The sequence below is a fragment of the Bufo gargarizans genome, chromosome 2 (genome assembly GCF_014858855.1).
Source record: "Bufo gargarizans isolate SCDJY-AF-19 chromosome 2, ASM1485885v1, whole genome shotgun sequence".
Classification (NCBI taxonomy): Eukaryota; Metazoa; Chordata; class Amphibia; order Anura; family Bufonidae; genus Bufo; species Bufo gargarizans.
This window is the reverse complement of record NC_058081.1, coordinates 509,882,179-509,908,459: the sequence shown is the minus strand read 5'-3', so window position 1 is coordinate 509,908,459 and position 26,281 is coordinate 509,882,179. Positions and strand designations below refer to the sequence as shown.

The following is a 26,281-nucleotide window of genomic DNA, read 5'->3' as shown; positions in this document are numbered from 1 at the left end:
AGACAAGGATAGTACTGTTCGATTAGGGGCCAGCTGTTCCGGAATACGGAATACACACAGACGTCATACGCATTTTTTGTGGAACCATTTTCTGCGGACCGCAAAATACATACGGTTGTGTGCATGAGCCCTTAATGGGAAGCGGCCCCACTGATCAGGATCCTAGTTCTTAAAGAGTCACTGTACTTTCACACAATTTAATTTCACTTAATAGAAAGAGAATGGTGTAACTAGCGAATTCCTAAATCACTTTATTTAAACAGATATGATTGCATCCGCCTGAAAAAAGCTGTAAAGTCATGGCCTACTAGAGGTCTTGCTTCCACCTAAGTTGCAGTCCACTGCCTGTTGTCAGGCAAGATCCATGTCTGGTAACAGAGACTCAAAAGATGACTGAGAGGAAGTAGGGGTGTGTCAGAGCTAGTTGAGATTGTAAGACTGATAAAACAACTGCTTCTATACTGCTTCAAATTAGAGGTGGGATGACGAATCCGTCGAATCCACGAATCCCTCGAATCTTGTTGGATTTGTGGACTCGAATCCCGACCTCATTTGCTAAATTCGAATCCGACGAATCCATGACAGCGGGGACTGGTGCAGTCCCTGTATTCTAATGCACCGGCCCTGCTCACTGTAGTATAATCTTATAATCTAACCTGCATTGTTAAGGTATAATTCATCTGTATTACTTACATTACAACATTAAGTTCCATAGCAGAGAGGAGAGAGGATGCAGGCCGGGAGGATGCAGGCCGGGAGGATGGGCGGGCGGCGCATCACTCACAACGTCACGTGCCTGTGCCGCCCACTTTATGAATGAAGCAGGCGGCACGGGCGCGTGACGTAGTGAGTGACGCGCCACCCGCCTGTCCTCCCGGCGTACCTCCTCCCTCCTCTCTGCTACGGAACTTAATGTTGTAATGTAAGTAATACAGATGGATTATTATATCTTAACAATGCAGGTTAGATCATAAGATATACTACAGTGAGCGGGGCTAGTGCATTTGAATGCAGGGACTGCACCAGTCCCCGCTGTCATTCCTAATCCAGATGCCGGCCCCAGCCCCTGTATTGGGGGGTCATTCACACTGCAGGGACACTGTTATGGGGGGGATCTGTGGATGGCACATAGCATAAGATGCTATATATGTGTCATCCACAGATTTCCCCATCACAGTACCATCCAGAGATCCCCCATAACAGTGCCATCCAGAGATCCCCATAACAGTGCCATCAAGAGATCACCCATAACAGTGCCATCCAGAGATCCCCCATAACAGTGCCATCCACAGATCCCCCATAACAGTGCCATCCACAGATCCCCCCCATAATAGTGCCATCCACAGATCCCCCATAACAGTGCCATCCACAGATCCCCCATAACAGTGCCATCCACAGATCCCCCTATAACAGTGCCATCGACAGATCCCCCCATAACAGTGCCATCCAGAGATCCCCCATAACAGTGCCATCCAGAGATCCCCCATAACAGTGCCATCCAGAGATCCCCCATAACAGTGCCATCCAGAGATCCCCCATAACAGTGCCATACAGAGATCCTCCATAACAGTGCCATCCACAGATCCCCCATGACAGTGCCATCCACAGATTCCCCCATAAAAGTGCCATCCATAGATCCCCATAACAGTGCCATCCACAAATCCCCCCCATAACAATGCCATCCACAGATCCCCTCCCATAGCAGTGTCATACACAGATCCCCCCCCATAAGTGTTTGGATCACTTTGTTTCTTACGCCGTTCACACAATTCTTATGTACAGGATTCGTAGGATTCGAGATTCAAAAGATTCAATAGATTTGAGAACCTTTTCGGGTTTCGAATTGGAAAAAAATTGGATTCGTCCCACCTCTACTTCTGATTATGATAGCCTTTTTGTAAGTGTTATGTATCCCTCCTTATCAGCTTTCTAAGCTCCTTAGAAGACAACAAACATAGTGGGAAGTAAGGGAAGTGAGGTCACTGCATACAGTATTGGCAGAAGAAAGACACCCACTGCTTCTGAGCAAAATGCATCTAGCTGTGCAGCTGAAGCAGGGAGTAATATGGCTGGAAGAAGCTTTAAGGAAGCCCAACCAAACCCAAAGAAGCACAACCATTATGAAAACTTTTTGGGGAAACTCAGATACACTTTAAGAGCATTTACAAAGAACACCTCTTGTTCTGGAGGACCTGTCCTATCAACCAAATGATTTGAATGGTCACTGTTAGAGATGAACGAATCTTTCAAAAATTCAATTCGGCTGGTTTGCCAAATGTTTTTAAAAATTTTTGTTCGATCCGAATATATTTGCGGCGAATCACGTTAAAAATCGGCTATTTCCTGGCTGCAGAGAGCCTTTATAGTGGAGTAGAACACTGTGCCTTGCAGTAACACACATAGGGAGTCTGCTGTGATAGTGAAATAATACTGTGAGTAAAATACAGATGACAGGCGTCGCTCTTAGAATCACTGCACACTTCACTTATTTGGGCAGTCACAGGGCCAAAACTGACCAAATAACTAAAGTATGAACTCAGCCTTACAGGTCGATGTTAGCGCCAAGAAGAAGCACACTACTTTTACACTGTCGCCAGCTGATTCCACATAGAGTTCTACAGAACCTGGTCTATTAAATGCTTATACAAGTAGAGCTCCCCGACAGAGTGGAGAGGGTGTCAACAGTAAGTTTGTGTTGATGACACTGATTATTTTGCCCTTCCTCTGATCCGTCAGAACAATAACCCCCAAAAAACTGATCCTGTCTGTTGAGCACCCCTAAACGGGAAATAGACCCTTATTTTTTTCTACTTATACATGCCAAAAAAGGCTTTAGTACATGTAAGTGCACCGCTTAACGGCAAATATATTTTTATTTTGCAACTATTACACGACAAAAAGGGCTTTAGAACATATACAGTCAGGTCCATAAATATTAGGACATCGACACAATTCTAAAATGTTGGGCTTTATACACCACCACAATGGATTTGAAATTAAATGAACAATATGTGCTTTAACTGCAGACTGTCAGCTTTAATTTGAGAGTATTTACATCCAAATCAGGTGAATGATGTAGGAATTTCAACAGTTTGCATATGTGCCTCCCACTTGTTACAGGACCAAAATTAATGGGACATAATAATCATAAAGCAAACTTTCACTTTTTAATACTTGGTTGCAAATCCTTTGCAGTCAATTACAGCCTGAAGTCTGGAACGCATAGACATCACCAGATGCTGGGTTTCATCCCTGGTGATCCTCTGCCAGGCCTCTACTCCAACTGTCTTCAGTTCCTGCTTGTTCTTGGGGCATTTTCCCTTCAGTTTCGTCTTCAGCAAGTGAAATGCATGCTCAATCGGATTCAGGTCAGGTGATTGACTTGGCCATTGCATAACATTCCACTTCTTACCCTTAAAAAACTCTTTGGTTGCTTTTGCAGTATGCTTTGGATCATTGTCTAGCTGCACTGTGAAGCGCCGTCTAATGAGTTCTGAAGCATTTGGCTGAATATGAGCAGATAATATTGCCCAAAACACTTCAGAATTCATCCTGCTGCTTTTGTCAGAAGTCACATCATCAATGTGACTTCTCCAGTTCCATTGGCAGCCATACATGCCCATGCCATAACACTACAACCACCATGCTTCACTGATGAGGTGGTATGCTTAGGATCATGAACAGTTCCTTTCCTTCTCCATACTCTTCTCTTCCCATCACTCTGGTACAAGTTGATCTTGGTCTCTTCTCTCCATTGGATGTTGTTTCAGAACTGTGAAAGCTTTTTTAGATGTTGTTTGGCAAACACTAATCTTCCTGTTTTTCCTGTTTTTGAGGCTCACCAATGGTTTATATCTTGTAGTGAACCCTCTGTATTCACTCTGGTGAACTCTTCTCTTGATTATTGACTTTGACACACATACACCTACCTCCTGGAGAGTGTTCTTGATCTGGCCAACTGTTGTGAAGGGTGTTTTCTTCACGAGGGAAAGAATTCGTCGATCATCTACGACAGTTGTTTTCCATGGTCTTCCGGGTCTTTTGGTGTTGCTGAGCTCACCGCTGCATTCCTTCTTTTTAAGAATGTTCCAAACAGTTGTTTTGGCCATGCCTAATGTTTTTGCTATCTCTCTGATGGGTTTGTTTAGTTTTTTCAGCCTAATGATGGCTTGCTTGACTGATAGTGACAGCTCTTTGGATCTCATCTTGAGAGTTGACAGCAACAGATTGCAAATGCAAATAGCACACTAGAAATTATCTCTGGACCTTTTATATGCTCATTGTAATTGGGATAATGAGGGAATAACACACCTGGCCATGGAACAGCTAAGAAGCCGATTGTCCCATTACTTTTGGTCCCATAACCAAGTGGGAGGCACATATGCAAACTGTTGTAATTCCTACACTATTCACCTGATTAGGATGCAAATACCCTCAAATTAAAACTGACAGTCTGCAGTTAAAGCACATCTTGTTTGTTTCATTTCTAATCCATTGTGGTGGTGTATAGAGCCAAAAATGTTAGAATTTTGTCGATGTCCCAATATTTATGGACCTTACTGTAACTGCACAGCTGAATGGCAAATAGACCCTTATTTTTTTTCCACTTATACACGCCACAGAAGGCTTTAGAACATATAACTGCACTGCTGAACGGCAAATATATTTTGCTTTTGCCACTAATACACGGCAAAAAGGGCTTTAGAATATATAACTGCACCGCTGAACGGCAAATATATTTTACTTTTGCCACTAATACATGGAAAAAAGGGCTTTAGAACATATAACTGCACCGCTGAACGGCAAATATATTTTACTTTTGCCACTAATACATGGCAAAAAGGGTTTTAGAACATATAACTGCACCGCTGAACGGCAAATGTATTTTTCTTTTGCCATTAATGCACGGGAAAAAGGGCTATAATGTTTGCACTTCACCACACAACGGCTAATAAGCGCTTTTTTCCCCCCACTAATACAAGCTAAAAAATGCTTTAGAACATATAACTGCACTGCACAAGGGCAAATAAGATGTAGAAATATTTCCTTGTAATAAACCCTATTAATGTCTGTATCAAACAGTACACCCCAATAACAAGAATGGTTCGCTGGAATTACAGAGCAGTATAATAATTTGGATCTCCAGTCAGTGCAGCAAAGTGTAATAGGATTGTTCCTATTACCCAGGCTGTAACTAGTGTTGATCGCAAATATTCTAATCGCGAATTTTTATCGCGAATATCGGCACTTCGAGAATTCGCAAAGATATAGAGTAATAGTGTTATATATTCGTAATCGCGAATATTCTAGATTTTATTTCATCAGTATCCTCCCTTCTTGCTTGTGGGCCAATGTGAAGGCTGCAATATCTTTGTCTGAGCTTAGCAACATCCCTAGCAACCAATGGGAAAGTTGCATACCCCTTATTATACACTCACCTAAAGAATTATTAGGAACACCATACTAATACGGTGTTGGACCCCCTTTTGCCTTCAGAACTGCCTTAATTCTACGTGGCATGAAGGGATGCACATGGTCAGAAACAATGCTCAGGTAGCCCGTGGCATTTAAACGATGGCCACTTGGCACTAAGGGGCCTAAAGTGTGCCCAGAAAACATCCCCCACACCATTACACCACCAACCACCAGCCTGCACAGTGGTAACAAGGCATGATGGATACATGTTCTCATTCTGTTTACGCCTAATTCGGACTCTACCATTTGAATGCCTCAACAGAAATCGAGACTCATCAGACCAGGCAACATTTTTCCAGTCTTCAACAGTCCAATTTTGGTGAACTCGTGCAAATTGTAGCCTCTTTTTCCTATTTGTAGTGATGATAAGTGGTACCCGTGGGGTCTTCTGCTGTTGTAGCCCATCCGCCTCAAGGTTGTGCGTGTTGTGGCTTCACAAATGCTTTGCTGCATACCTCGGTTGTAACGAGTGGTTATTTCAGTCAACGATGCTCTTCCATCAGCTTGAATCAGTCGGCCCATTCTCCTCTGACCTCTAGCATCAACAAGGCATTTTCGCCCACAGGACTGCCGCATACTGGATGTTTTTCCCTTTTCACACCATTCTTTGTAAACCCTAGAAATGGTTGAGCGTGAAAATCCCAGTAACTGAGCAGATTGTGAAATACTCAGACCGGCCGGTCTGGCACCAACAACCATGCCACGCTCAAAATTGCTTAAATCCCCTTTCTTTCCCATTCTGACATTCAGTTTGGAGTTCAGGAGATTGACTTCAGTTTGGAGTTCAGGAGATTGACCAGGACCACAACCCTACATGCATTGAAGCAACTGCCATGTGATTGGATGACTAGATAATCGCATTAATGAGAAATAGAACAGGTGTTCCTAATAATTCTTTAGGTGAGTGTATAAGAAACTCCCCAGAAGCCATTTTCTGCTGTTTTTTGCAGTTCTGAGAGAGAGAGAGAGAGAGAGAGCAGTGTCATTGCTGTGCTCTGTGCTTTGCTAAGTCATCTGGATCCTTATTCAATTACATTAGATAGTTAGTTAGCTTATATATATATATATATATATATATATATATATTAGAGATAGTTAGTGGGAGATAGTCAGTGTAGGTTAGATAGTGATATAGTATAGCTGATTCCAGTGCAGGTTGTTAGGTAGTGTGATAGGAATTACTGTGTTGTGATAGGGATTACTAATGTGATAGGGATAAAATGTTGCATGTATTGCGCCAAAAAATATGCGCATAATTTGTGCCGATTTGCACAATCGCAAATATATTGGAGCACTATATCTGCATATAAAGTTATTGTTCTGCCATACATGCAAAATGTAATAAAAAACTGTGCTGTAATTTAAAATTACTTACAGTGATCAGGAGTACTTCCTCACAGTCACGAAAGCTGCTGCCAAGCATTGTCTCAGGAAACTTCTAGCAGCTTGAAAAATGTAGCAAAAGTGAGCCACGTCTTTATTGCGCGCGCAATACACGCATATTACATTTCTGATTTTCGCAATCAAAAAAATAATGACTGGAGATCACGAATTCTAGAATTTGCGAATATTAGGCCAAAAATTTTCGAAATATTGTGAAAATGAATATTGCCTATACTGCTCATCACTAGCTGTAACCTCCTCTACTGAACCCTGTTCAATAAAAATGCTGTGGTATGATTCCTCCCTATCCTTTCCCTACACCTTGAATAATCTTTCCCTGCCCTTGTAAATTGTTTTTTTTAGCACAATGAAGTCTTTCCTAGCACTGTCTTTAGTGCCTACTGACATCTCTCCCTGCACTAAGTACACTGGAAAATGGCAGAATCCAAGATGGCTGACACTATTTATAGGGCTGTGACATCACAGGGCTGACTGTCTGCTGATTGGCTGCATGCATGGCATTGTGGGTGATGCCGCTTTTCCAGAGTTCCTTGCTTCATGTCCTCTCACGGGCAGCAGCCATTTTAGGATAGGATTCGTTATCACAAAGCGTAAGGAAATTCGGATTCGATGCAAATCGAATTTTTCCTGAACTTCGGATCGAATTCCACTTCGTCCACTTCAAATCGCTCATCTCTAGTCAGGGATATTAAACACTTACTGCCAGGTTTCCCCACAGATTGCAGCTGGTCGCCAAGGGTCAGTTTGGGATCATCTTATTCTAATAATGTATGGATTGTCAAAAGCAGATGAGCCCCATTAAGTTGGCATAAAAATTGACACATCTCATTACTGACACCTCAGAGGCATGAGGCACATATTACCTGACTGATATAAATAATTACTACTGATTGTGTATGCCAGTTTCTATTAATCGATTTCCAACCTAAAATGTTGCTGCAAGCACTGTTATCAGTTAAAGGGGTTGTCCAGGTTCAGAGCTGAACCTGGACATCCCTCCATTTTCACCCCGGCAGCCCCCCTGACATGAGCATCGGAGCAGTTCATGCTCCGATGCTCTCCTTTGCCCTGCGCTAAATCGCGCAGGGCAAAGGCATTTTTCTGAGTTCCGGTGACGTACCGGGGCTCTCTATGGGGCTGACAGGAACCCCGGTGACGTCACCGGCACTGATGGGCGGGATTTGGCTCTGCCCTAGCCAGTAAAACGGCTAGGGCAGAGCTAAAGCCCGCCCCTCAGAGCCGGTGACGTCACCGAACACACTGCTGGGCGGAAGTTACCGCCCGGCAGTGTGTTATTGTAAACACAAGAGCCTGTGCCCTGCGCGATCTAGCGCAGGGCACGGGAGCGCATCGGAGCATGAGATGCTCCGATGCCAGGCTCAGGAGGGCTGCCGGGGTGAAAATAAGGGTATGTCCGGGTTCAGCTCTGAACCCGGACAACCCCTTTAATGAATACGCCTTATTATACATATTACCTTTCATTTCTCATGTTCTAAACTTTGTGTTTTTTATTTTGGGGCATTGAGTATTAGGGAAGAACGATTATCTTTGATGTAGCGGAGAATATAACAGGAATATAATGAGTCTCTTGCTTTCTCTTCCTGTTTCATGTTTATGTAAATCCAGCTGTTCGGCTCCTCTTGTTTTCTACATTTTAAGTAGCGCTTTTAGCTAAGATAAATTGGCCTTTCAAGTTTCACAACATAAAAATCCTCCAACAGCTAGTTATCTAACCTCTATACAAATGATCCCCTGCCTTATTGTGGTGTTATACATATATGCATGGCCCTATGCAGAAAGCATGGGCAAAATGCGTTGAGTTTTCTCACACCCAGATAAAAAAATAAAAAAAGGATGCGTATTAGTATCTGATTTTAATTTTCCATTTAACTATTAAAGGGACACTTTCATCAATTTTGTATCAGATATTAACACCCCATGTGTTAATATCTGATAAAAAAAAAAATAATTGTGCCAAGCTAATACTGTGTCAGAGTGCCTCCCCCACAGTAATCCAAGAGTCCTAAAAGTCCCACCAATAGTAGAATTCATCTCCTAGAGTGCCCTCACTAGTAATAGTGTCCCCTACAGTGCCCCCAATAGTAATAATGCTTCTCCAAACCATCAGTTGGACCATGGAGGAGTGAGGGCTGGTGATTCAATTAGAGCACCACACCTCCCCTATGCTATATAGCGGTCAGGGATTTTATACTTTTTATTACTTTTTACACTGATGAAGGATTTTCTTCACTAGTGTGGTGCCCCTCCTTCACTAAAACCTTTATTCCGTTCGTTGCCAACCATTCATTTAAGACTTTTAATTATCTATTATTTATAATTCAGAGCTTTTTTTTTTTTTTTTACTAAATTTAAAGGGAGTCTGTCAGCAGATTTACCCCTTTTTAACAGTTGCCATTATGCTGTAGCCGCAAAACAGACGATTAACACAGTACCTTTATACGCTTTGGTGGACTTTTAAATCTGCCAAAAACGAACTTTGATGAGGGCTCGCAAGTGCCCAGGGCGGAGTCCACCGTGTTGGAGCCCAGGCAGCTCTGCCTCTTCGGCTCTTATCCCCGCCCAGCCTCCTCCTCTGCTCGCCTATCTGTTGTCTCTCCCCCTCAGCGAGATCCCGCGCCGATGCGATAACTTCCTTGGCCGGGGCATGCGCACTGCAATGCCCATTGCCAACACGGCATCGCAGTAGCTTATGCGCATGCCCCGACCAAGGAAGTCATCGTGTCGGCGCGGGATCTCGCTGAGGGGGAGAGACAACAGATAGGCGAGGAGAGGAGGAGGCTGGGCGGGGATAAGAGCCGAAGAGGCAGAGCTGCCTGGGCTCCAACACGGTGGACTCCGCCCTGGGCACTTGCGAGCCCTCATCAAAGTTCGTTTTTGGCAGATTTAAAAGTCCACCAAAGCGTATAAAGGTACTGTGTTAATCGTCTGTTTTGCGGCTACAGCATAATGGCAACTGTTAAAAAGGGGTAAATCTGCTGACAGACTCCCTTTAAATGCAATTTACTTTTACAATTTTTAACATGGCACAAAAAGAAAAAAAAAATTTTGTATGTAGCCAAATCTGCAGTAGCAAACTCCACACCAAATCGTGTGGATTTTGCTGCAGATTTTGGTGTTGAAAGACTGTGGAATTGCTGCAGGTGTCACCCACTGAGTTTTAAAGGGTGAATTCCACGGTAGATATCTGCAACATAAATTGGCATGCTGTGGTTTTAACATCCGGATTTTACATACACAATTACATTGCAGAAAATCTGCAATATTTATGCTACATGTGGCCATATCCTTATACTGTTCAACATGCGGTATACATACCTCATCCTGCCAGTCATTCCTGTCCTCCACCTACTATTCTAATGAGGATTAACATGCAGATAAACACTTCCCTGTGCAGCACGGTTTAAAAATATTAGATTGCCTTGCCCCTTATTAAGAACTTTTATCTCATTGGTAAAAGAAGACAATATTTTTATTACATTAAAAAAATTATTTCATTTTTAATGGACCAGATTTAATGAATAAAGGAGCTGCCAAAGGGTCTAAAACGATTGTATTCTATGAATATTGAGCTTAAAAAATACCCCTCTCTGATGTAAGTGTCCCTTTAAGCTACCCCAGATCAGTATGCACATATCCCTATGCAGTAAGCTCCCCCTACAGGTAGCTGCAGGCAGACTTAATATTATCAATTAATGACAGGAAATAAAATAAAATTCTAGGAACACGTTCCTACTTCACCCTGGGATTAGAATATAATTAACCACTAAAATACCCTAGACCTCCAGGGATATTTATTTGTGTAATCTATTTTATCTGCATTGTATTTCCAACATCCCTACAAGGGTAGAATATGATTATTAGGCAGATCCATCATCTTTGGCAGCTTGAGCCATGAAGCTGAGCAGCATATGGGCAGGTATTCTGCAGCTCTCCTCTCCATGGGATCTAGATAGCTGTGCCGTGCATTCAATCCCCCATAAGTGGACAGAAAACCAGCCAAGGTAATATTGTGTCTGTCATAACAGTCACAACATGGACAAGCTTTTTTGACTAAAGGCAAATTAATCTTTATGGCCAAAATATTGAGTTGTGTGGACTCTAAGCTTCCACGCAGTTCTGTAAATGGAATTTTTCTGATGTCCATGTAGTTGTGATAATAACATAGTGCGCCAATAATCTTCTGCTGAGTAAAGTAAGTAGAGCACAAGTTACGAAAGACCACTAACACAATACAAGTCTTCTAATATTCACCAGAATTTACAGATGGGGTTCTCTGTCCCTCTGTCTATTCAATATGCCCAGATGTCTAATATCTATCTATCTATCTATCTATCTATCTATCTATCTATCTAATATATATATATATATATATATATATATATATATATATATATAAAGATGTAAGGAAACTGTGCCACTTTTGCTGAATAAATCACGGTTTTCTATTGGAAGTGCTGTCCGTTTCCTTCTATATTTTTGGGTAAGAAGCTACACCCTGGGACATAGAACCCGTGACTATTATTGTAAATTGGTGTTGCCATATTTTTTCTTTATATATATATATATATATATATATATATATGTCCAAAGAACGAGGCAGCACTCCAAATTCTAGTGAGAGGGTGATGACCCAATTTATTTCCCAGGCAACGTTTCGGCCTACTCAATGAGGCCTTTGTCAAGCCTCATTGAGTAGGCCGAAACGTTGCCTGGGAAATAAATTGGGTCATCACCCTCTCACTAGAATTTGGAGTGCTGCCTCGTTCTTTGGACATATTATACAGTGGAGGAGAAGCCTGCCTTCCCTGAGGAGTTGCACCCTATTCACTCCCTCTGACTGTGCTGCTGCTCTATCTGTGTTGTTATATATCCATGGACCGGACTTGAGAAAGGTTCTGTGAGAGAACCGAAACGTTGTCACTTGATATGTGTGAATAAAGAGCACATTTTATCTTTTATGGAGTGCTGCGGACTTTCTTTGTCTGTGTTGTGATATATATATATATCTACTATCTATCTATTATCTATCTATATATCCATATATCATCTATTCTTTCTTGCTTTCTTTGTTTCTTTCTTCCTTTGTCCCTTTTTGTATTAGTACTGTATATTGGATGTCATGGAAGAAGCACTCAAAAATTGAAAATATATTTTAGAACTTCTCTCAGTTTTCTTTTATGCCATTGTGCCATTCATTTAGTTCTATCTTTCTACTTTGTTCTTCTGGATCTGTTGCAGTTGGAGAGTCAGTGCACAGAGCTGAATAATGATAAGTATGAAACCAAAGCCGAGAACGAGAAGCTGAAGTCAACAAACAAAGAGATGAGGCGAGAAGTTGAACGAACCACACAAGAGTTAATCACCGCTCAGAGACAACTGAAGATTCTGCAGGAGGAGGCCTCCCAGCTGCACGAGGAGAGAGAAATGTACTGACTTTGCAGATTGGATTTTCCATGAGATTTTATCAAAGGCCTTATTCAATGGCATTAGTCATTTTAAGGGGTAAAGCATAAGCAGTGGCCTAAATGGGAGGAAATGCTCAAAAACCCCAAACACTGTGGTGTGTTTATAACCGGGGAAGCAATTCCTCCGCATGTGATCCGTTGCTAACGGTAATCCCCAGCAAAAATGCATACAATGGAGGATGTCGGCAGCAGACCACATGCACCATAATGGCATCCTACACAAGATTGGATAATGTGTGGATGCAAATATACAATTACATAAATCACTGCAAAAGGTGCACCACAATGATATGCAACTGTCAGTTGCATATTATTGTGGTGCACTTTTTGCAGTGATTTCTACATCTCCTATGCCAACCCATGTATCTCACTGGTTACAGACCACAAACAACTCTGCCGAATGCACCTTAAGGGTCCATTCACACGTCCGTGTATGTTTTGCGGACATCGGCAATGTGCGTTTCGTATTTTGCGGACCACACATGGCCGGCACTTAATAGAAAATGCCTAAGAATAGGACATGTTCTATTTTTTTAGGGAACGGAATTGCGTACCTGGAAGTGCGGATCGGCAATTCCAGATCCGGACAGCACATCGTGCGGCCCCATAGAAATGAATGGGTCCGCAATTCCGTTCTGCAAAATGCGGAACAGAATTGCGGACGTGTGAATGGACCTACCAATCAATAAGGTGTCTGTTTACTTTGTGTAGCCATTGTGACATTTAAAAAAATGATGATTTGCAATGTCACTTCATGCAAATAGTGTATTTTCATTTCACACACTTTTCATTCCCTGATATCTTCAGATGCCACAGTAGAAGCCCAGGTCTGCGGTGCACAGATTACTTAATAAGCAGCTTTTGCGATTTTGGTCCCTTGCAATATCTCTCAGCACTGCAAACCATTGTCATAGTTTCTTTAAAGGGATTTCTTGTTTGGATCGTACATTTTCAAATACCCTGTTAGTGGATTAAAGGGACATTTCAGTCAGATACAGGAAATTTTTTATACTCAATATTCAAAGAAATGTAAAAAAATTTTAATTGGGGCTGATTTTCTTTTTTATTTCAGCATTACAATGCCACTGAAAATGAAATACAAAATATTGCTCTGCTGTAGTAGTCAACACAGAGAAATAACACTCCTATATAGATAGGGACCTCGTTGTCAGTTGACTGAGCCTGTGAGAGAAAGTTGGTATCTTTTAGAATAATAGTAGATTGTAGAATTGGGATAACAGTGTGATAGCTCTATTATTCTCTTCATGTCCACAGTGAATGGTCTGACTGAGAAAGTCAAGCAAACCTGTTTGTCGTACTAAAAGTCCAAACACAGGAGGAAGTTAAAGAGGCAGGACAGGAAGTAGAATGCATGGAGTGACTTCAAAAAAATGTTTTTTTTTTGTTAAAAACAAATTACATAGGATATTCACATACAGTATAAACTAAGGGTAATCCCTCATTTTGGTCCTTCAGTTATCTAGAGTAGAGTCTCTCTGGCTCTCGAGGACCTGGCAAGTCTGTCCGTTACATGCTGAAGACCGCTTATTTCAGTGAAATATCTCTCCTGTGGTGGAGCTGCGGGATAATTCAACATTTGCTGTCTTGTCCCCCACAGATAATAACTGATTGCAGTGGGTCAAAACAATGGAACATCCTACTATGTGCTTATCATAAGGGAACTCTTCTAACAAAACGTGATTGAGTTGGACATCCCCTGTTGTTCCATATCATTTTTCTTAATTAAATCCAATAAAGTTAAAATCTGATCCTGGTGCAATTTTTTTGCACCCATAGGGTTTGTTTCTCCATTTTTGCTGCATAAGACAGTATAAGGAAGTAGTACTTTTATCCAGATGAGTTTAGATTCAGTGATCCTCAGCAATGACAATGGACCATACATGCATCCTGACTTCACTGTTCATGACTTGAAGTATTATATGCAGGCCATTGTCCAACCTTGTAGAGTGTGGATTGATCAGGTTCGTCAGTCCTGCTCTTTCTTTGTGGCTTAGTGGCTATCCTACATATCAGATATGCCAGAAATATCTAAAATAGGACACCCTATTTAACTGTTGCTGCATCTTAATAACGATGGCTTTCCCAGCATAGTTATGGCATTTTGCTAGGATATTTCATAGCTAACTGATTACTACCAGTCAGACTCCCAATGATCCCCATACTAAGAGATTGTGGGTGATGGGTCATTAAAGTTTGGCCATTGGATTTAATAGGTAAAGAAAAGAACAGTAGCCCAAAGACGAAAAAGAGTGAGGAATTCAGACTTTTAGAAGACTACTGCTCTGAAGTAATTCTTGAAATCTTTTATGTTAAAGACCTCAACCATAGACAGAACAAACAAGAAAGTGCAGATGCAAAAGTTGCAGTTGCAGCCAGACTCTGGTGCTCGGGGAGGAAGGGGGGGGGGGGGGGGCATGAAAAAACACTCTAGTATTATAAATGGCACATGGTAGGTGGGGAGACCTATTTCATATTTTGGCCTGGTAAGCAGTCACTTGAAAAGGATTGTGCCAAGTTATGTTAGGTAACCATCTGATGGAATCCACAACGATCACAAGAATGGGGTTTCCATTCCTTGAATGAAGGGAGTGGCAGGTAATGCATGTCTACTGCTGCCCATTTATCCCTACGGAAGTCCATGAGATAGCTAAGTGTTATACTAAGTTATCTCCAGCAGTCTCATAGAGAATGAATGGAGCAGCAGCAGACATGCTCATGATCGGTGGGCACCCATTCTCATGATCGGTGGGGATCCCAGTGGTCAGACCCCCAGCAATCAGATGATTATCCCCTATGCTGTTTTTAGCAGATAACTTTGTAACTTAACCCTTAACATGTAAATAAACCCCTCTAGTTAAGATCAATTCTGTTAATTCATAGTGAATATACATTTGCAATTGCTCATATTTCTCTTTTCCTCCTCTTAAGATATGTTTGTTTTAACAATACATTTATTATAGGGAGGTATACCGAGTCACAGAAAGTCTTCAGCGAGAGCGTTCAGCACTTCTAAAACAGCTTGACTTGTTAAGGTAAGTGTTGTCTGCCAAAAATGAACATTTATCATCTGCCCTTTTAGGCTACATTTAACTAATGGTGGTGGGAGGTTCTGTCTTTTATGGCACACTTCTGTTAGTTAAAGGTTCTCAACACTGGATGCCCACAGGGTGCCTGTTGGTGACATCCATTGACTGGGGTGTAGCTTGACATTGATGGTGGGGCATGTACAAGAAAGTGCTGGGTGTCAGGGATTAACTGTTTGAGGGAACTCACCAGCTGGTGTGGAGCCCAGTCTACCATTCACCCCAAAGTGCCAAATGCTACAGATAGTTTACTAATATGACTGGCTCTTAACACATCTCCTGTATTTTATTAATTCATCTTATATATAAGCATACATTAAAATGTAAAAAATACCTTATTTGGTGATCCAGGCTTATAATATGCAGAGCTCACGCATAAAACTAAATTAAAATACAAAAATTGGCCAAACTGATATATAAAATCTGTGTTTTTTAGACGGTGATTTAATGGATATTAATGTCCATATATTGTTGTTCACATTAGTTGACGATTCAGCAAACATCTATATTCTATGCATATATTCATGCATTAATATGTCCAATAAAATACAGGAGATGTGTTAAGAGCCAGTCATATTAGTGAACTAGAAATTTTAATAGAGGGCTGCCCTCTTTGTCACAAATAAAGTAAAGGTTGGTTATTACTATGTCATCATTTAATGTTATTGAGTTCTCTAAGTAAAGTTCCTTTACTACAAATACCTAAATGGGGACATCCAACAGAGGCTCCATGTTTGGGACTTCTGGTGCCGCTATACAGGCTTCATGCACATGGTGCTACCAAATTCATGAGATAGATTTTATAATTTCTCCTTATTATGATTTTATTATTTTTTTGTATCAGCTACACTCTCTTCTCACCATTACAATGGGGGTCATTTATTATTAAATATACTAAAAATTTTGTTGCAGATTCGATTGTAAAGGAGATTTGCGAATCTGTGCCTTTTCCTTCCTCACGTCAGGTCTAAAAAAGGGGGCATGGTATGAGAAAGGAAGAGGGCCAGCCGGCCCGTCTCATTTGCCATTTTCTACTCCTGCATTAGGCGTAGAAAATTATCTAAATCTACTCCAGCAAGGGAGCTGACGTAGATTTAGGCAGGTGGTGGATGCGCCTAAGTTATGTAGAGGATGGTGCCTCTACATTACTTAGGCACATCATGCGCCAGCGCAAGGCGTGTTAAGACTGGCGTCTAAAATGCTAGTCTTAATAAATGAACCCAAATGTTTTTAGAATAAATTAGGTGATTATTGTTACAATTCTTTTTTCCAGGGAAATGAATAAACATTTACGAGATGAAAGAGACAGCTACGTGCAGGTACAGGAGAATGTGAGTTTGTAGCACAGGAAATGCCTTTCATTTTAAAAAAGGGCCCATATGCATTGCCATTTCTAGCTAGTCAACAGCATACACAGCTTTCTGACAGTCCCATCGAGAATGAATGGCAGTGTACATGCACATCTTGCTGCTCCATATACAATTGCGCCTAACAGAATGGTGCTCAAGGGTAGACAACAAGAAAAACTGAAAATTGAATTGAGTTTTAACTAAATCAAGGGTAGACATTCATTTTGAGTAATTGGGTTGTACAATGAAATATTAAATGTCTTTGTTAGATCACACAAAACATTTTTTTCCCTTTTTGTTACCTAGAAATCAAAGGTAAATCACTCTAAATCAATGAAGAATCAAAGATCTGGATCTATAGTTGGGAAATATTTTGAAAAAAAGCCTACAATTAAAAGGTAACCATAATCTTTAATTGTCCTTATGCTAGAAGTCCAGCTGTTACCTCCTGGAAGATTGTGTGAAATGAATTTTGTCCATTATCAGATTTACTTCTCAGGCACAAATAGCCTGTTACCTGAGACTAGTCCTTCAAAGAGGCCAAGTCTACAGTCATTTTTAGACTAAAAAAAAATAGTAGATCCCTGGTGGTCCTCCTCTCTTTTCTACAGCCCTGACATTACCTAAATAACTCTAAAATCTACTTTACTTCCATATTAATTCACTCCGTTCTGTTCATTTGTATGTAATTTTACCCGTCAGCAGGCTGTAGAGTTACTGTAGTTAGCCAAACTTCCGACTCAACATCAAGTTCTCTGTTTTTCCACGTTATGACTCCAGCTCCGACTCCAGTATAAATGGCTAATGTATAAGTAATTCGTAATAACAAATTTACTATAGTGAAATTGTGATATAAGGCTTTTCATCAGCTGTATTATGTACTTTCCTTAATACTGTCTTCCTGTTGTCTCGCAGTTCAGAGATGACTTCAGGCATGTTCAGGGGTGACCTTCTTCCTCTGTTTTACACAGAAGGAATTTCACCCCAATGGCTGATATCGGGGAAGATAAGCATATGACATGCTGGATTTCATCTGCCTAATCCTTTTGTTCTTTTGGAGAGAAGCCGCTACCAGAGGTTCACTATACTACATATGCATTCTCAGCTATGCTGAACATGAATATGTATGGGTGGACGGGGAGAGACAGCTGTTGGCCAAATGTGTATCCTAGTTTTAGGGTCCATTCACAAGTCCACAAAATGGGTCCGCATCCGTTCCGCAATTTTGCGGAACGGTTGTAGACCCATTCATTTTCAATGGAGCCGGAATGTGCTGTCCGCATCCGCATTTGCGGATCCGCACTTCCGCATCCATGCTTCCGTTTTCGCAAAAAAATAGAACATGTCCTATTCTTGTCCGCAATTGCAGACAAGATTAGGCATTTTCTATTATAGTGCCGGCAATGTGCGGTCTGAAAATTGCAGAATGCAGATTGCCAGTGTCCGTGTTTTGCGGATCCATGTGAATGGATCCTTAGACTGTTTTTTTGATAAATTGGAGCTTTAGCTTGATAGAACATAGCAGATATTTATATGATTACAATTTCTAAACTTAAATAATATTCCCATGAAAGGGAATATGCAGGCATAGGATTCAGCCAGTTCCCTCCAGTTCTCTAGATCCAGTTGTTAAAATTACAACTGGATCGGAGAACTGTGTTACCGGCTGAGTCCTGATCCAGTGCTCCGGCCGTGGCAGGGCAGCTTCCATTGCTTCGCGCTGCTGATAGTTTAGCTCCTTAGTTGGGTGGTATGTGTGTGTAGTGTATATATGGTGTATTTATGTGTATGTGTTTCATATATATATGGTGTATGTATATGTAAACATGTGTCGTGACGCCATTGAGTAGGGAACCTTGAATCCAGCCCCTGGGAATATGCAAAAAGTTCTGAATTTAATAACCATTTCTGTCTCTTACTCCATCCAAAACTGCTCCCAACTCGTACTCCATGACTCTGGCTCCAACTACACAACTGTGGTTTTACACCATGTTAGATAATACCTTTTTACAATCAATGTTGTCATTAGTTTTAAAAAGTCTTCTGTTTTCCCTTTCCTCTGTGACCAATCAATTATGTGGTATTATACCCACATATAAAAAAATATATGGGCCACTCCATGTATGAAGGGGGACAATCTTTTTGATAGAAAGTTATTATATTAGCAACTAGATGCTTTTCTAAAGGAAATAGAATTGAGGGTTATAAATCATTTACCAGTTATTCTTGTATAATTGATTGGGAAAGGTTGAACTTGATGGATTTGATGGACATGTGTTTCCTATTTCACTATGTAACTCATTTAAATGTTTTCATGTCTACTGGACATCAGTTCAGAGCTGAAGGGTAAGGGTGCATTGGATTAGACATTTTACAACAGCATCACCTTACTGCCCTGATGGTGGTCAAGGGATCATTCGGGGAAGGACATATACAATCTGCCCCAGGCTCCCAAACAAAAGTGACAGGGGAAGAACAATAAATGTGTCCTAGTTGCACACTAGCGACGGCGATCTGGCTGCATTCTGGCAAATATGACTGAAAGAAAACTGCTGCCGCATATTTGCCGGAATGCGGCTGGACCTCTGCTTGGTCCCCATTACAGAGAATAGATTACAGATAGACCTTTACAAACCTCCGACAATGCCGCGAGATACAGCGCAACCTGGCAGGCTGTTCACCGCGGATCTCCTCTGCTAGTGTGCAACTAGCCTAAAAGACAAGATCATGGACAATGATCCAAGTAATTGTTATTTGTTAGATTTACAGTCCCTTTATATTCCTAGGCTAACCCCATTCATCAAGTAACATTGAGTCATCCATTAACTGTTTCTTCACAGTAAATATAAACAGTTTGAAGTGGCTTTTAACAATCCTCTGCGTAGGTTCCTCCAAGCACACAATACTCGGTAGATCTTAATTTTTGACCCTTATTGCAGATTAAAAAATAAATCATTAATGATCCAAAAATTCTAGTGTATACACGAGCCTCTCATATAAGGCTGAAGTACTGCCCCCTAACTATATAAATATATATTTTTTGTTAGCAGAACATCTAATTTTAGGATGCTTTATAAGAGCCTAAATTACTTCCATGTGCTGGGTAGACTATTTTACATTTTAATGCATTCTCACATCCGCTAATTATTCACTAATTGGAAGAACATCCTAAGAGACACATTCAATTATTGTTCCTCTTCACAATTAATTGAATTTGATGAATTATAGCCAAAATATGGACAATGGTGCACACCTAGGAACAAGCAGGCCACAACTTAAAATAGATTTAATTGTAATGGATGTCACAATGTAACAATAGGCTTCAAAATAGCACTTATTTGCCAGAAATTTTGCTAAACAGGCCAAGAAAAGGTTCATATGGGAAAAAGGAGAGGTAGAGCTACTACTCATGGTTAAAGTTATCAGTTACTTTACCATACTCTGGCTGTAGTAACTTGGTCCCCTGGACATTGCACTGCAGATTTTAATAATCTGGGCCTAATATAGTGTCCATAATCTGTGGTGTTCTGTAACCAATACTGGTGAGTCTGAAGTTTCATGAGCAGTCACATTTTTTTAATCCAAAAAGCTGTGCCCTTGCCCCACCATTAATTAGTAGCACCCTAGACAGCATCCACTTCCTTCTCCACCTACCCTTCTTTCTGTCTTGCTTAAGTGGACATTTTGGCTACTTGGACTCAATTTTTTTGGTTTTTGCATTCTCTCAGTTGCAATACTAAGCTTTCACTTGGTCAACATTTTTAAGATTGTTTTACTTATTTTCCAGTCAGTCATCTGAAGACGATGATGTTTTTCCACCTAAACGGAACTCTGTAGGGTTAAATGGTGTTGGCACGTCTACAACAGAGACTGACAGCCATTTGGAAAACAGACAGAGTAAAGGTCACCATTTACGGAGAATAATCTCCATTGAAGAGGATCATCTTCCTCAGTATTTAGACAATCAACAAGAGAGACCATTAAATGACTGGCAGGAGGTGGATGAGAAAGAAGAAAAATTTACGCACACTAAAGAGGAAATCCAAAACAAAGAAGAAATTCCTCATGAGGACTTGCCATCTTCTCCAAGAGGACAACCAGTTGGAAAAGAGACTTTACCAAATGTAAGTCTGCATACCCAGATTTGTGCTTTACAGTCCTGTGGCCACCAGTGGGGGGAGCTTTGGGGCTTACTGCATACTGTTTATACAGTTAGTCGTAGTATAAGCTGAGACTGGAGGCTGACTAAGACAGGAAGAACGAGAATGAAAGATGAAGATAAAAAATTATTATGCAGATATATGGCAGTGGGCTAAGGTGGTGGAAAATCAAATGAATGGCTAACCATGCAATACAACCAAAATCATACTTTACCCAGGGAAAATATTCAATTCTCAAGTGCAGTATTTACTAGAAAGTCTACATACCCAGATTTGTGTCTTTACAGTCCTGTAACCACCAGTGGGGGGAGCTTTGGAGCTTACTGCATACTGTTTCTATGTTTAGCTCAATAATAAAACACGATGCAGTTCGGATCTGAGCTCCTCCTACTGAACTGTAGAAAGCCAGAATTTTGGCATTATACCTAATTGTTTATCAATGTATTTTCAGTGTCCAATACTTTTGGCAGTCAGATCATGTGACTCCCAAATGAAGTTCTCAAGAATTATATTCATATTATAGAATAATTTTAAATTGGTTTATTTAAAGGAAGAACATATTTACTGGCCCCCGGATCGATTATTTAAAATAATCATGGTTGGAAATTCCAGTGTGGGAAAAACATCGTTTCTAAGAAGATTTTGTGAAGACAGTTTTTACCCTGGAACCTCTGCCACAGTAGGTAGGTGTAATTCAAATGAATGGCCAAATGTGTTGCCTAATATGTTTTTTTCCATTGACCAGGGGAGGGGTAATATGTACCTACATTATTTAGAGGAGGGAGACAGGCAGGTAGTATCATCTGTACCTACATCTTTTACCGAGAGACGAGGGAGAAAGTTTTATCTGATCCCCCTTGTATTGCTCCTCCTAGCAAGCAGCTGATCAACACATTGCAGTAAAACCTAAGCAGAGATGGACGTCCCTGTTCATTATAATAATGTCCAGAATAAAAAATGCTATTCAGGCACATGTGGATTATAATATATAAAAAAAAATCAAAAACAAAATCTGAAGTTTAATTCCTTGAATATTTTGGTGACATTGCTCTTGCCAAGCTGTGCAGCTTCATCTGAGACTGCCAAATCTAGCAGATAAATTCTGTATACCCAAGAATACTCTACATCTGTGATAAAACTCCCACTGGTCCAGCAGAAGAAAATACAGTCAACAGCCTCCATTTCCCTTGAATCGCAGCAGCCTGTGCTCTGTCTCATGCATATTTCTCTTGATTTATTATAGGCATTTGGCTGTTTTGCATCACATCAGCATAATTTATATTAAAACACACCATGAAACTATATAAAAAGGATCCATAGTGCACAGTGAACACCATTTTAATATGATCGGAAAGAGACACCAGCAGGGGAGCGGAACATGTACAGTGCTTCCTGAACATCCTGAATGAATATTGCTCCTGGCTTCCAAAAAGCAGGTTTACAATAAGGTCATAGATGATTCCTGCTAATCTCAACTTTAAAAGTACAGAAACAGATATTGATATGATTTTTAGATTTACCTTGCAGAAATAACTTACTTTGATTACTATAGAATCCAGGATTTGAAAAAAAGGGTCTGCTTTTGCAGAACCAACATAGATAATGTCTAGGGGCTGTACCTGGTACTGCAGCTCAGCACTTAAAGGGGTTGTACTGGATAAGAAAAACATGGCTGCTTTCTTCAAAAGACAGCAGTTATGGGGGTGATTTGCAACATCAGACAAGAGAAGGTGTTTCTAGGAAAGAAAAAAATAGACATTTTGTTCAAATTCCAATCCATCCAATTCATCTGCAATCCATCTGCATGTCTTGATGACCTTTTTATCTTGACAATCAACCTTTCAAACTGCTTCCTGCACTGGTGTTCTTGGGGTCCAGACATATAGTAGACACATTAACTTCTGTGCAGCACACAGGAACACACATTATATAGCAAAGGAAGAAGCAAGATGGGGCTGCGTCGTAGTATAAACTGAGACTGGAGGCTGACTAAGACAGGAAGAACAAGATTGAAAGATAAAGATAAAAAGTTATTATGCAGATATATAGCAGTGGGCTAAGGTGGTGGAAAATCAAATAAATGGCCAACCATGCAATACACCCAAAATCATACTTTACCCAGGGAAAAGATCCAATTTCCTAAGTGCAGTATCTACTAGAAAGTTTATCACCAATGCAGAATAGCTTATTTGCGTTCCATCCTGAATTACATGGTCTGCCCTTCACTCCACAACTATTCCATTGCTACCAATATTTTCAATCAAGGAGGTTGTAAATTGACCAAAGAGCCATGAAAAGATCATTTGAAAGAGTCTTTTTATTGACATGCATCATTTCGAACTTACCAACATTTATATAACACACATTTGTACTTAAACCATCCGTGAATGTATACATTACTTCTGAATAGCATAACGGGCATACAGTAGTTCTTCTAACTTCCAAAATGGGCCAACGAACCTCCAAATCCATATATTACATTAGAATGCAAACAACATCCATAAATGATCCACAGTATGTTTTAAATTAAAGGGCTAAATGATTATGACTAATTATACAATGTTAATATTAATAGGACCAGATGCTTGTAATCTCCTTTAGGATCTTATTAGCTTCTTAGATAGAATGTAGCTGGATGAATAAAAATTTGTGTTTATCCTTTGTAAATGTCTTAGGAAGCATAAACCCCTGCTTAAACACTTCCCTTTTCATGCTCCATTACCCATTCAGGCTCTTGCTTTGGTCCTTCAAACATAAAGTTGAATATCTCCCTTGGGTTCTATCAATGCAGCAAGAACAGACCGCGATCTATGATACTACTGCCAAAAACTAAGAGTGTCCAGCCATGCATACCTTATTTCTAGAGCTCTTTCTCCTCCTGCAGTGAAATGCCATCATAAATTGTCGTTCTATGTTTTTTGCCTGCCAAATCCAACAAGTCAAAGGTGAAGCTTCAACCTGTTCTCTCGCCACATGTCAATGACTTGTTTCTAGGGCAGAAATTGTTAATATAAACAGGCTGAGATCCACCGTTTAATTGAGAATATTTTTCAACAGCTAAATACAAGAAATAAGGATTTATAAAAATGTATACATAATGGGTATGACACATCGAAGAGAACAAAATTAGATTCTGAAAGTTGACATGGAACTAAAATGATATTTATTTTCAACCAGAATATAAAAACGTCTATTTTTCTATTATTCCACATTGATGTCTTGAATGTAAAGCTAGGTTTTCATGGGGCGAGGCAGCGGCCGATTGTCGGGAAGGAAGTGCTGAAAGATGACTGTATGAGGACGGGGGATCTCTAAAGCGCTATAACAATCTACCCAGACCATAATTGGTGGTGCCTGCATGAACGACAGGATCACCTGATGAAAGAGCGTTTCACTCTTTCAACAGGTGATTGGTGGCACATCAAGATGAGCAGGTTGTTGGGAACGACCGTTTGCAGGAACGGTTGTTCCTGATAATCTGCTTGATAATTGGTGCGTCTAAATGCACCTTCAGAATTAGTTTTTTCCTACTGTTTATGTTTTGTAAGTGAGTATTGTTGCCCATTCGCAAGCAATGTAGAGGCAGATACTGAGTGATGATTGTATAGGACCCAGATTGAAAAATTAGTTTGAGGTCCCTATTTCACCTCATTAACTTGGACCCTACCTAACCTTCTATTGTTGAAACTACATGCTGGTGTCTGTGCTGTTTGTGGCTCAACACTTGCCTTTGTGAAAAGAAGATGCTTGGCAAAGTCACAAAACACACAAAACAAAGTCACAAAACAAGCGATTATAACTAATCAAAGGTATTAGGGAATATATTTATAGTAAAATAATTAAGTATTTTCATTTTCTTAATTCACGGAGAACCCTTTTAAGTAAAAACATAAACAATCTTTCAGTGTTCAGGTCCTTTAAAATGACATTATAGATGCCTTTGCTATAACATATCCTGTTTCCCTTTGGTCATGCAGGCATTGATTACAGTGTAAAGACGGTAACGGTGGACAATTGCCAGGTGGCACTGCAACTCTGGGACACAGCTGGGCAAGAAAGGTCTTTCATTCTCCACTAATAATACTATGTGACTACTCTGACATGTTATTTTCCTTCACTAAATGGAAATTATTTTTTAAACAACAAGGGTGTCCCATAGAGGCAAACCACATTGCTTCTATAAGGCCTTTAGCTAGTGAGGGCCCAAATCAGGTTAATCCCATCCCATTTGCAACTTGGTGGAAAGAATCAGTGTAGATCTCCCTTTCCAGAGCATAAGGGGTTTAGCAAGCAGTGGGGTAGGGAATTACCTAAGGGTCATGGTAAGGAGTGGAGAGGGAAACACACTGCTTGTCCTGGGTAATAAATCTAACACCATGATAGGACCTCCTTATTTCTATGTAAGTAAGACAAAGACACTATAACACATTAGAAATTATGGTAATTAAAATATAACTTTATTGAACTTTAAAAGGGTTTTCCAAGGTGTTAATACTGATGACCTATCCTCAAGATCAGTAGGGGTCTGACACCCGGGAACACCATCGATCAGCTGTTTGAGAAGGCACCGGCACACCTCGCAGTTTACCAAGCACAGCGTCGTACAATGTATAATTGCTGTGCTTGGTATTGCACTCAGCCCCATTCACTTAAATGGGGCTAAGCGCGATACCAAGCACACCTGCTATATAATGTATGGTACTATGCTTGGTAAACTGCAAGAAGGCCACGGCACTCACAAGAGCACCAGTGCCTTCTCAAACAGCTGATCGGTGGGGGTCCCAGGTGTTGGTCCCCCGACTGATCCTGAGGATAGGTCATCAGTATCAAAATCTAAAAATAAAACTTTAAGGCCATATCATTTCCCCAAAAATCATATTCTTGAGCATCTACTTTGAGGTTGCTTTCAGGGTATTGGTCCTTCATCAGTGCTGCCCTGTCTATAAGGGATTCTATAGTGCACCTGTCAGTCACTGGGCAGCTTTGGGCAGAACCTGACTGGTCACTAATGTGTTTATTGCATATGTTTTAAGTAATGTTGAGCGAATCAAAGTGAAACAAATTGACTTCGATCCAAATTTCAGGAAAAATTTGATTCGCCACAAAGCCTCGCTGTCACCGCCAGATATCTGAGAAGCTCTGACAGATGTTCTTCAGAACCTCTTGCTTGAGGTTCTTTTGTTTTGCTTTCGTTTTGTCATCTCGTTTCTCTCTCTCAGCTGTCATCTAGTTGCACTGATTGCATCCCTTTAAATCCCCTCCCATACTGCATCACTTTGCGGTTTATACAACTTCCTGGATTG

The 26,281-nt window shown here is 40.6% G+C and overlaps 1 protein-coding gene across 2 annotated transcripts in view; it reads left to right on the top strand.

Moving 5' to 3' along the window:
- Positions 1 to 26,281, top strand: part of CRACR2A (calcium release activated channel regulator 2A) — a 181,379-nt gene that overhangs the window by 131,377 nt on the left and 23,721 nt on the right. The window contains exons 8-14 of one of the 2 annotated variants that reach the window (XM_044277943.1): positions 12,139 to 12,326; positions 15,347 to 15,418; positions 16,743 to 16,788; positions 17,125 to 17,216; positions 20,606 to 20,942; positions 21,529 to 21,661; positions 24,956 to 25,037. In XM_044277943.1, coding sequence (XP_044133878.1) covers positions 12,139 to 12,326; positions 15,347 to 15,418; positions 16,743 to 16,788; positions 17,125 to 17,216; positions 20,606 to 20,942; positions 21,529 to 21,661; positions 24,956 to 25,037 — 950 coding nt within the window. Of the gene's footprint in view, positions 1 to 12,138; positions 12,327 to 15,346; positions 15,419 to 16,742; positions 16,801 to 17,124; positions 17,217 to 20,605; positions 20,943 to 21,528; positions 21,662 to 24,955; positions 25,038 to 26,281 lie in introns of both variants that reach the window. The other variant, XM_044277942.1, reaches the window with a different exon arrangement.